The sequence below is a fragment of the Primulina huaijiensis genome, chromosome 4, assembly GCF_012295235.1.
Source record: "Primulina huaijiensis isolate GDHJ02 chromosome 4, ASM1229523v2, whole genome shotgun sequence".
NCBI lineage: Eukaryota > Viridiplantae > Streptophyta > Magnoliopsida > Lamiales > Gesneriaceae > Primulina > Primulina huaijiensis.
Genome location: NC_133309.1, coordinates 24,263,706 through 24,276,040, shown reverse-complemented (window position 1 = coordinate 24,276,040; position 12,335 = coordinate 24,263,706). Strand labels below are relative to the sequence as shown.

General features: G+C 31.2%; 1 protein-coding gene across 1 annotated transcript; it reads left to right on the top strand.

The window, feature by feature from the left end:
* The first annotated feature begins 4,496 nt into the window (after positions 1-4,496).
* Positions 4,497-7,502, top strand: LOC140975646 (putative late blight resistance protein homolog R1B-23). The gene has a single exon (XM_073439480.1). The coding sequence runs from the start codon at positions 4,640-4,642 to the stop codon at positions 7,280-7,282; it is 2,643 nt and encodes an 880-aa protein (XP_073295581.1). The 5' UTR covers positions 4,497-4,639; the 3' UTR covers positions 7,283-7,502.
* The last annotated feature ends 4,833 nt before the right edge of the window (positions 7,503-12,335 follow it).

The following is a 12,335-nucleotide window of genomic DNA, read 5'->3' as shown; positions in this document are numbered from 1 at the left end:
TATTTATTTTAAAATCATAGTTTGCAATTTTTTTCATTATAATAAATTATTTTTTCTATGATCACATTTTTTTAGAATATATATTATATATTTTTTTAGAATATTAGAAAACATTAGAGTAAAGATTATATATTTCTAAAATAATGTTTCGCTTTTTTTTTTTAACGATTTAGCCGAAAAACCAAGGTATGATGCAAGAATGATACTAATCCACTTTGAGAGGTGTTTGAGTTGGTGGAATGTGTGAGCATTTGACCAATGATCAGGAGTTTGATTTCACATACCAACACTTTCTTGAGCGATCATGTCGCACATGTCTTGCCCAGTACAGTTTTACATTACTAGCTTATTATGCATATTATTGCATTAGTTCGGGGGTTTAATCAGTACAAATCGAAGGGAAACGATTAAGTGTTCCATCTTAATGAAAGAAAAATGCTATTAATCGAACTACTAGATGTATTAAATAGCTTCGCCAACACAAAAAATAAAGAAAACAAATTTTATTAAAGTTATATCGGACATTTTTTTATATAAATTGTGTAAAATCCAATATCGGCAAAGCATGCTAAAATAGTATTTGTGAGAAATTCATAACAAATGTGGCAAATAAAAATTTGATTAGAAAGAAAGTTGTTAGCATTTGAATAAACATACAAAATTCATCGGACTTGTTCACACAAGAAGTAGATCGATTTGAAAATCTTGAATTAATACAAAATAAATCTAGTCTAAACCAGAAAAACATAACTAACATCAATACAAAAAATATCAATAGTTGAAAAAACGAAAGAAAGTTACCAGTTGTGTGACACGCTATGTACACCACAATCAAAATTTGCAGTAAAAACACCAACAACAAAAATTTTCCAAGATCGTCAAAGAACACGAGTCTATGCATATCCGTGTGTCATTATCTCGGAAAAAAACATATTATAATAATTTTATTATAAATTTCATTGCAAATGTTTTGTTACTATTTGTAATTGAAATATTTTCCTGGAGATGATTTTAGGACAACTTTTACCATCATATAATAACTCCTTGTCATAAAAAGTGTACACTTGAAACATATTTGTGATGAATGTACCTAAAAGTAATCAAGTTAAACACCTCACATGTGAATTTGAGAATATAAGATCAATATTTTTTTTCCTAGAAATTTTGTATGGGGCATTGCATAATACATAATATTAATTAGATTTTATCAAAAAAAATATCCAATTTGACTAACATGTATTAGTTAGATCATTAGTAAATTTGAAATATCAATAAAATTATATACTAATTTTTCTTTCACTCTTTATCTTTTCAGTTTAAAGTTTACCATTTAAAGTGAAATTCTTATTTGTAAATATTAATATTTAAAAATGGTAAAAATAAAATTCAATTTCATAAGAAAATATCAAATAAAAAGAAAAACAAAAATAAAAACAATCAATCTTTCATGTTGAAAAAGAGAAAATAAGAAAGGACAAGAAAGAAGAAAAACAAAAAACAAAAAAGGCAAAAAAAATAAAGGAATAGAAAAAAGAAATAAATGGGACACATGTCATGGAACACAAAAACTCATGTAAGACAGTATCACAGATTACTTTTGTCATACAGATATTCTATTTAGGTCACACATAAAAAATAATTATTTTTAGGTCAAAAATATTATTTTTTATTGTAAATATGAGCATAATTGACTCGTTTCACGGATAAAGATTCGTGAGATCTTTTCACAATATATTTACTCCATAAAAAAATTGGCCAATCGAGGGAGTAACTCATCATGAAGTTATCAACGCTAACATTAGCATGACCAGTTAATGTCAGCATTGCAAAACTTAATCTCATGTTCATTATTGAACTGAAATTATAGAAATGCTATTGAAATATAAAATTTTTATTTTATTAAATAACTTTGTATTTAAGAAACAAAATGATTAAAACAAAATTATAAATACAAATAATTTTAAGAAAATACAATTATACATAATTAAATTTTAAAATACAATAAAAAAATTAAAAAACAAAATACGCATAATTAAATTACATATGATTAAAAAGTTGAAAATTTCCACTATGTATTATCATGTAAACTACTAATATATGGGAATGAATCCTCTACTGTGGGCATCGACTGTGCCACAAAATTTTTTTTAAAACCTTATATATATATTTTTTAATTATTTTTTTTTCATTTTTTTGGACTTTTTGTTTTAATCTTTCTTTTACTCCCACTCAAAATTTTCATTTTTAAATATTTTTTGCTCTTTTTAAAATATATTATAATTTTTTCTTTTTCTATTTTTGAACTTTTTTTTTCCTCCTTCTTATTTGTAGGACCAAGTATTTACCACATTGATGAAAATTCGATGTTTTTTGGTAGAATTAATTGCTGACGAAAACACAAATTTTTAATCTTGTTTGAGTATTGATGAAAATGGGCGAATCAAGAAAATATGAACATACAATATGTTTTACTTTCAAAACAAATGAGATAAACAAAATGTCAAAAAAAAGAGAAAGAGAAACAAAAAGTTCAAAAATGAAAAAAGAAAGAATTATAATATATTTTAAAAAGAGCAAAAAAATATTTAAAAATGAAAATTTTGAGTGGGAGTAAAAGAAAGATTAAAACAAAAAATCCAAAAAAGGAAAAAAAAAAAGAAATAAAAAATATATATAAAAGTTTTTAAAATTTTTTTTTTTGTGGCACACCATCCCTACTGTGGGGATGCCTACAGTAGAGAATCCATTCCCCTAACTTCTATCAAGTCTTTTTTTATAATTTTTCTATAATTTTTTTATTTATATATATATTCTTTTAATTTAAACATTTTTTAATATACTAAAAAAAATAAAGGCCAGCTATTGCTGGTCGTTGATTCGGACAAAAAAATTTGACCGTTAAATTTTTTTTAAAAAAAAATTTTAAAGAAAAATTGGCACTTAATCGTGCGGAGGGTCTTCGTGCAACCCACAATCTTTATCGCATGGGAATACATTTGCATGTGATATCCTCGGCCATTTGAGGCTGATGATTATAACTTAAAAGTGAAGTTTTCATCGCATACATTTTTTAGGAAAGTTTACTAGAAATATAAGAAGAAAATAAAATATTCAGTAATATAATTTCAAAAAACTAAGGGATGGTCATATGTTTGGGTAACTTCGATGATACATGTGGGGGCACTGCCCCACATGGTTTTGAATGGACAAGATTCACACATATATGTGATTTTAAAAAAATTAGTGGACCCCATGTATGTGTGGCTAAATATGAACCCTTGATTCTATCATGTGGGTAGTGCCCCTACATGTAGGATGGAATCAACCGTTTGTTTGAATAATGAATTTAAGTATCTCATAAAGCAAAATGTAACAAAGACGTAAATTCGAAAGTCAAATTATCAAAAAGAGAAGAAGATCAACTAATAAAGTGTACTAAGTTTGGAATGATGAAAAAATAGTTGCATATACTGATACGAAATAACAAAAATAATATCTATATAGGAATTATGCTATGTTCATATTCTTATTAATTCACAATTATATTATATAAATAAATACTGATAAAATTTCAAATTATGTCTATGATTATTTATTTAGGTCAAATTTCATTTTTTTTTGTTTAGAAGAACATCTTCTTCAACAATACAAAAATGGGACATTATCATTCATAATTTGTTTTGATTACTCAATAAAATGTAAGACAAATTATGTCTTGATTATTTATTTTCTTTGTTTTTTTTCATATAAGTAGAAAACCTTTTATGTGGAAATAATATTTTTGCTGAGATGTAAGCGGGGGAAATATAACAAAGAAGATATGAATAAAGATGTAAACGAATCGAACCAAGCAGAATAAGGGGAAAAAAATTCAGGTTCAATTCGTTAGTAGTTAAAATTTCTACATCTAATTGAACATGTAAATTGAAGCTCTTGACCAAATGTTTCAGTAGTTAAATATTTTTATTATTGTTTTTAAATTTTTATACCAAAAATTAAAAGATATTTTCTTAAGTTTTGTTTTAAATATATACGTTCTTAAAAAAAGAGTTTTTTTTTTAATTCAGCAAACATAATTAGAGAAATTATTAATTATCGAATTAATACATGGATTTTCCGAAAAATTATGATCTCGTTAATTTATCGAAATTATTACTTTAGACACACTAGCACTAGTCGAGACCGAGGAAAAAATCATTTTAGAAAAATTATTAATTATCAAATATTAATTTATAGATTTTTATTTTATATAATAATAAATAAAAATCTATTACAAATTTTTTTTAAAAAAAAAGAAAAAATTAAATAGCCAGCGTGTCAAAGACCAAAAGCCTTTTATTTTAGTTCTAAACAATGAAGCATATATCAGTTGGAAAACTTGTTTTTAATTTTTCGTGTTATTCAATTTAAAAAAAGAAGAAGAAGCACTAAAAACATTTACAAAAAAATATAAAAACTAAATTAGTAATATTTAATTAGAAAAATATTCCTGAAAATTATCCAATGGGGGACGACTCAACTTTCCATTATTGGTCTGCTGCTCAAACAATGACCACTCAAAGTGCGCATCACTCAATTATTGGGCAAGAAATCAAAGATTGATTGAATTTGGGCACTGAGAAATTATCAGAGATCAGCAATGGCAGCTTATGCATCTCTTCTCTCTCTCGGACATACTCTTGACCAGATATTGCAACACCCACCGCGCCAAATGGATGTTCTTGCCAAAGCCCAGATCGATTCTTTGCTCGAAAATCTCACTCTCCTGCGAGATTTTCTTGAAGATTTTTCGCTGATAAGCGGGGACGAGATTCAGGCATTGGAGGAAAAAATCGCAAGATCAGCATATGCAGCGGAATATATAATCGAAAGTCGTGCGGTGGATCAAATTCTTGAAGATTCTGAAGCTGGAAGTGAAAGGAGCTGCTCCACTTTGTTCTGTCAAGATTTGCAGAAAGTAATAGAAGAATTCAGTTCTATGAAGAAAGATGCGATGAAGATCGAGAAAACTGAAGGGATCGAAATCGTGCAGCAGCAAACAAAAGCTGCGACTGCTGCTTCTTTCCTACGAGGTGCATCTGATAGAAAAAATACTATGGTGGGATTTCATGAAGATTTGAATCAAATAATGGAGACACTCACCGGGGACGAATCAAATCTCCAAATTCTCTCCATCGTCGGGATGGGTGGCATCGGTAAGACTACACTCGCGAAAAATGTTTTCGACAATCCATTAATCAAGCAGCACTTTGATCTTCAAGCTTGGGTTACAATATCTCTACAATATAGTGTGCGCGAAATCCTTTTAGGCCTATTAAAAGAGATTGGAGGTGAAGAAATCACTCAAAAGAATGATGATGAATTAGGATTACGTCTACATAGAAGTTTGTTTGATAGAAGATATGTCATTGTAATGGATGACATGTGGAGTATCGATGTTTGGGATGGCATAAAGAGGTTCTTTCCGGATAATAACAATGGTAGTCGAGTCTTGGTCACCACGAGACTATCGAATGTTGCTGATAATTTTTTCTCGTGTACCCCTCATCAACTACATTTGTTAGACGAGGATCAAAGTTGGGCTTTGTTTTGTGACAAGGTGTTTGGACAAGAAAGTTGCCCTTGTGAATTGGAGAAAGTAGGAAAGAAGATTGTGAGAAATTGTGGAGGACTTCCTCTAGCCGTTGTTGCTATTAGCGGACTTCTTGCAAAGTCTAGTCGAACAGTTGAATATTGGGAGCATGTTGCTAACGATACACATGAGGCATTAAATAAGGGAGGTGATGGGCTCTGTTTGGAGATATTATCTTTAAGTTATAAGCACTTACCTGTTCACCTAAAACCATGTTTCCTTTATATGGCAATATTTCCGGAGGATCATAAGATTAAAATTTCGAAGCTCGTTAAATTATGGGTTGCGGAAGGGATTCTTAAACCGATGAGTTCTAGAAGTTTGGAGGAAATTGCAGAGGATAATTTAAAAGATTTAATAGATAGAAATCTGATTCAGGTTCATGATTTCGGGTCTAGAAACAAAATCAAAACTTGCACCATCCATGATCTCCTAAGAGACCTATGCCTCAGGGAAGCTCAAAAGGAGAAATTTCTTCGTGTCACTATGATGGATGGGCTGGACAATCACAGCAAAATCATCGATAATAATCGTCGGCTTATTATTCAGCGAAGCTCCGACGAAAAGTTATGCCGACAACAGGTCTTCGATGCCATGAATTCTGCATTATGTACCCGTTCATTGATATGTTGGAAATCAAATTACATATCTATAAAGCTGCCAGTTTGTTTTAGACTGCTAAGAGTACTCAACATGGATGATTTCTACTCCTTTGAAGAAATTCTACAACTTGTCAACTTGAGATACATTTATTTCGCTGCTTCATTGAATCTAAATCTGTTGAATCCTTTAGAATCTCTATCCCTACTATGGAATCTGCAGACTATCATCATTGCTGGTACTTTGAGCGACTTTGTGAAGCCAACACATCTACCGGCTGAAATATGGGAAATGCCGCAACTCAGACATCTAAAAATGGGACATGGAGACTTTTATTTGCCTGATCCTCCGAGCACCAACAGCAAAAATGGGAGGCGAGATATTCTTGTTATGAAAAACCTGCAAACACTCTATAAAATAAGGAATTTCAGGTGCACGGATGAGGTTGTTCGCAGAATGCCAAACTTAAAAAAACTGGGAATCACTTACTGGAGATTCCCCAGTGGCTTTGGATGGGATCACTATGAAGTTTACAATCTTTCCAATTTACATAATCTCGAATCACTTTTGTTAAACGGTTACAAGAATGTGCTGCGAAATCTCTGTTTTCCACAATCGCTCAAGAAGTTGACTTTGGAAAACTGCCGAGTGCCTTGGGAAGATTTGACAGTGGTCGGCACACTGCCCCATCTCGAAGTTCTCAATTTGATAGATAATGCAGTCAGAAGGCGTGAATGGAATCCCGTGGAAGGAGAGTTTCTTGAATTGAAGTCCTTAAAAATTTTTTCTACAGATCTTGTGGAGTGGACAGCAGACAGCTCTCACTTCCCACGCCTTGAGAAACTCATACTCGGGTATCTTGAATTCTTAAAGGAAATCCCAGATGGTATTGGAGAAATACAAACACTTCGATCGATTTTATTAGTATCCTGTAGCGATTCAGTCTATTCTTCTGCAGAGAAAATACAAGAGGAACAACTGGAGCTTGGAAATTATGAATTCCAGGTTAGTATTAATGGTGCAGACAGAAAGAAGCACTCGGTTGGCTGATTAGTGCATTCGATGTGTAAGAAATTGCTCAACTTTCATTGACAAAGTTGCTAAGATAAACACTTCTAGATGATAGATGAGTGCGATTTATGTTGTATCAATATTGTTATCAAAGTTGTCCATGGCGTAGGTGAGTTGGTAAGATCTGAGGTGACTTGTGTTATTATTCTTAACGTCGCATGATAAATTCTCGCGTAGAACATTTTCTCACTGAATTATTGTAGAGTATGCTCTGAGTCGTATCTCTGCTTACTAATGCATATCTCTCGTTTTACCTTTTCGTCCGGATCAAAGGACTAGGGGGAAAAAAAATTGTTATCAAAGTTGTTGGATTTTAGCACAAGGACACTTGGGGGAATTTTGTTGTTGATTATTGTATTAATTTGGTTATTTATAACATAATATTTGATTTAAATGTAAAAATGTAATTTTGATTAAATATTAGAGTTAATCTTTTTTTTTAATTTAAAGTTGTTATTAGAGATTTAAAAAAAAATTAAAATGTAATGGAAACATATATTTATTTACACGCAAAAAATAGTTCATTTATTTGCATTATGTTAAAATTGATTGCTTTAGATGTCGATCTTTTCCACTATTTGTTAATATAAAAATGGTTAGTGAAGTATATTTTATACTTTTTTTTTTAAATCTCATTCTCATTCTATTATTAGTTCGGTATTTATATTATTTTTTTCAACAAATAATTATATACGTACTAAAGAAAAATAATTATTATTTTTCAATAATTTTATTATTTTTGGATTTTAGTTCACTGACTTTTAAATTTTTTATCTCGGTGCATTATCGTTTCATTTTTTTATTATTTTGGTTTATTTTATGATGAAATAACCAATTTTTGTCGGAAAAAATTGACTAGATAGACAATGACTAAATTTGATTTGGAAACAAATTTAGATTTTATTTTGTTATAAATAAAAAATAATCTCTATCCCAACTATGGAATCTGCACACTGTTAGCATTGCTGGTGTGATGCCAAAAAATCTACCTGAAGAAATATGGGAAATGCCACAACTCAGGCATCTAAAAAGGGAAGAAGGATTCTTTAATTTGCCTGATCCTCCGAGCACCAACATAAAAAATGGCAGGGCAGATATTATTATTCTGGAAAACCTGCAAACACTCCATAAGATAAGGAATTTCAGGTGTACAGATGAGGTAGTTCACAGAATCCCAAACTTAAAAAAACTGGGAATTACTTACAAGCCATTCTCCAGTGGCATTGGATGGGATTACCATGAAGTTTACAATCTTTCCATTTTACATAATCTGGAATCACTTATCTTTGACAGTTACGAGAATGTGCTGCGAAATCTCCGCTTTCCACAATCTCTCAAGAAGTTGACTCTGGAAAGGTGCGGAGTGTCTTGGGAAGATTTGATGGTGGTTGGTTCACTGCGTCATCTTGAAGTTCTTGATTTGATGCATTATGCAGCTAAAGGGCGTGAATGGAATCCTGTAGAAGGACAATTCCTTGAATTGAACTTACAGATCTTGTGGAGTGGAAAGCAGACCGCTCTCACTTTCCTGGCCTTGAGAAACTGGAACTTCGGTGTCTTAGAAGCTTAAAGGAAATCCCAGAAGATATTGGAGAAATACCAACACATCGATCAATTTCATTAGTACTCTGTAGTGAATCAGCCTATTCTTCTGCAAAGAAGATACAAGAGGAACAACAAAACCTTGGAAATTATGAACTTCTGGTTCAGGTTCCTGTTAGCTGGGGTACCAGACGAGATGATTGCTGTAATTTATAAATTAAATAAAGATCTATCTTTTGAAATCAAATAATTTTTTTTATGTTTTTCCTTGGATGCTTACATTGTTTTTTTCCTTGGAATTCCTCTTGATTGTCACTTGATTGTCATTAACATTGTATAAAGCATTTCTCGTCGTTTATTGTTTATGGTTGCTATTTTCATGTTTATTATGGTTTGTGTCCTATCGTTTTATTGCCTGCATTTTCCCCTTGGTTATGCGTACTCATGGTTGTATTTTTTCCCTCAGTTCTTGCATTACAATTACAATGATAGTCAATTTTTGTTATTTACTTTGATGCATTGCTTAAAAGTATATCAAATTATTATATATACATTTAGGTGTAATTGTGTCGTTACAAAATCCTTGCTCTGCATTAAGAAGTTGATAACACTTCGACGAAGCACTAGAGTTACTTTATCAGTTGGTTAGTTATATATGCTGACTTCCCCTTGGTTGTTGATCTTGCAAAGAATCCCTCATTTTTCGACTTCTCACTACTGAAGACTATTTTCGAAAACTCGTAGTTCCTGAGATATGTGATGTCGTCCAGATTGTTGCAGAATTGATTGTACAAAACCAACGGGAGTATATTCACAAGAAGTGTGGTCAGATATTTCTTCAATTTTTGCAAGGCTACCATATTTCCGAAAAGCGATTGCGACAACATCTTTATTTCTTACTTGGGCATATGACGTGAAAAAAATGACTGATAGTATTTTGTTTGAGTGTGTGTTTTAAGAGAAGATGTCCCGGAGATGCTCCATGCTATCATAAAGAAATTTCCCCTCATAAGATAGTAGATGAACAATCTCAAACATTTTCATTCATTTGGTTGTTTCGTTGGCCAATGATAAAGATAGCAAAGTTCGTTCTATGACTGCTGCGGCTTCGATAAAATGTCTTATTGGCCATGTGAGTGCACATTCTCTTGGCTCCATTTCTTGAGTAAAGCGAGTCTTGGTACCTTGGTGGTAAACAGAATCTGTGGGGTGCGGCAGCAAGGGTAAGATTAAGCAATTGTTATTGTTTTGATGTGCTTTCCATGTAAAAATTATGTTCACTCATTTTTTTTTAATGTCCCTTTATGAAACCTATTGGCGTCCTCATTGTGTTCCCACAATATGTGGTCAGGAGCAAGAAAGCAATATTTACTGGTTATTCTATTGATAACTCCCTTCTTCATCTTTTGATGGTTTATGCCGTTTTCTTCTTGAAATATAGTCATGCATGGTTTTAGTAATGGACAATTCTGTGTTATTTTGTTGTGCTCGAGTATATATCTCTTCTTATCTCTCGAATTCATTTCTCTTTAGCTGAATGACACTCATGCCTGTTTAACTGCTGATAATCGGATTAGGATTCAACATTCCACTGTTAATGTGTATTGTGTGTAAATATGTCTTCATCACGTGAATTGAATCCTTCCTTACTCTTCAAGTACTGGATTGAAATGCTTGAGTTCGCATATCCAGCTCTTCAACTTCATTTCCTGTTGCACATTACGGTATTATTCGAACCATAGTCTATCTCATACTACTGATCATGTAAATGAGCTGGACGATTCGGGTAGGAGTCGAACTGGTCCGAGCTTGTAAAGCGCCGCCCATCAATTAACCCAGCAGGGGAAGGAATATTTCTTTTTGTTTTGCCTGGAAGTGAAGCGAAGTCATCTCATTCCTGACTAAAACCATCAATAAAATTCAGAAAAGAAAGTTCACATTTTGTACAAAGTTTGTGAAGGGTATACTGGAAAAAGTTGTTTCATGTGACTGTTGTTTCTCCCAGATTAACTCATTGCATATTAACTCGTTTTGATATGTATTGGCTGACTTTTTCTTTTTTAGCATGCCGAATGATCTGAAACAGTTAGTACTCGAGGATCGCGAAAGCATTAGAGTAATCATGGGGAACCATTTAATTCATTCAAGTTTACAAACTAGTAAGGAAAAATCTCAAAGGAAAGTGGGACAAGAGCAACCAAGCATCGGAACAATAAGAGCAGGAAAATCATGTCCATGAAAATGGGAAGATGGATGCATTAAGATCATGAAAATGCATGGGGTGGCACATATTCTACAATTAACAACAAATATCAGGGTAAATTTCCACCACTCATCATGAGCAGAGATTGAGTCAGGGGACGGTTGGATGCGATCGCTCCCGTCAATTTTTTAATTTAATTGATTAGGGTTCTAAAATTAAGTATATTTTTTCACCTTCCCTCGTAATATTCATTCTTGACCTCTCTAAATTATTAAAAAAATTTTTGCCCCACCAACTTCCATTTTCTGGCTCCGTCCATGCTCATCAGTTGTCGATTCTACCAAGTTACTCGAAACTAGGTGGGAGATTATGTCATTGGTGAGCTATCAAGATGGACGAAATGGTTTAACTGTTACAAATCAATGCATTTCCTGAAAATTTGAAAAATTAACTAAATTATCATACATTTTAGGGAAAAAATTCTTTGGCTTTATTATTTTATATCCATTATTCATTTCAAATCATTTGACAATTAAAATACAAAGAACTGAATATTAAAGTTTACAAATAAAATATATCTCTATAATTAATACAACAGATTTTCCTTAACAAATACAATATATATAAATTTTTTTATCATAATGTATTAACTTAAAATATTTGAGAAATTCAATATTCTTTAAAAAAAATTGTTCGCGTGTCAAAGATCACAAGCCTTTTATTTAATTTTTAGTTTGAAATTTCGTATTATCTAATATTCTAATATCTATATATAAATAAATAAATATAAATAATAAATATAAATATAAATATATTTATATTTTCTATATAAAAGCATGAATAAAAATTAAATTGTGTTTTTACTTTTGTATCCTTGATATTTTTTAATTCCCGATATTACCCATTGATGATTGTTCTTTTGTCTTTTGGTGTTCCTGATAATTTCAAGCCAACTCATCGTATTCTAAAGATAAGAATATGTTCATCAATATTCATCATAATATTTATTGTTTGGATTTAATGTTATATTACATTTTTAATATGAATTAATGTTATCTTGTATTTATTGTTATGTATGTATTTTTTCTCTTGAGTGCATATGGTAGAATAACTGAATACTAGTAAATCAAATGATTGGATGAGAGCCAAATGGTCATTTTACTCAAATGAATTATTGGACATGAAACGGTGTGCGAACGTTAGTGTAAATTATAATATGCATAGGAAAAACAATATAGAAAAAGATATATTTTTTAATATAAATAAATACAAAATAGATTGTTTACT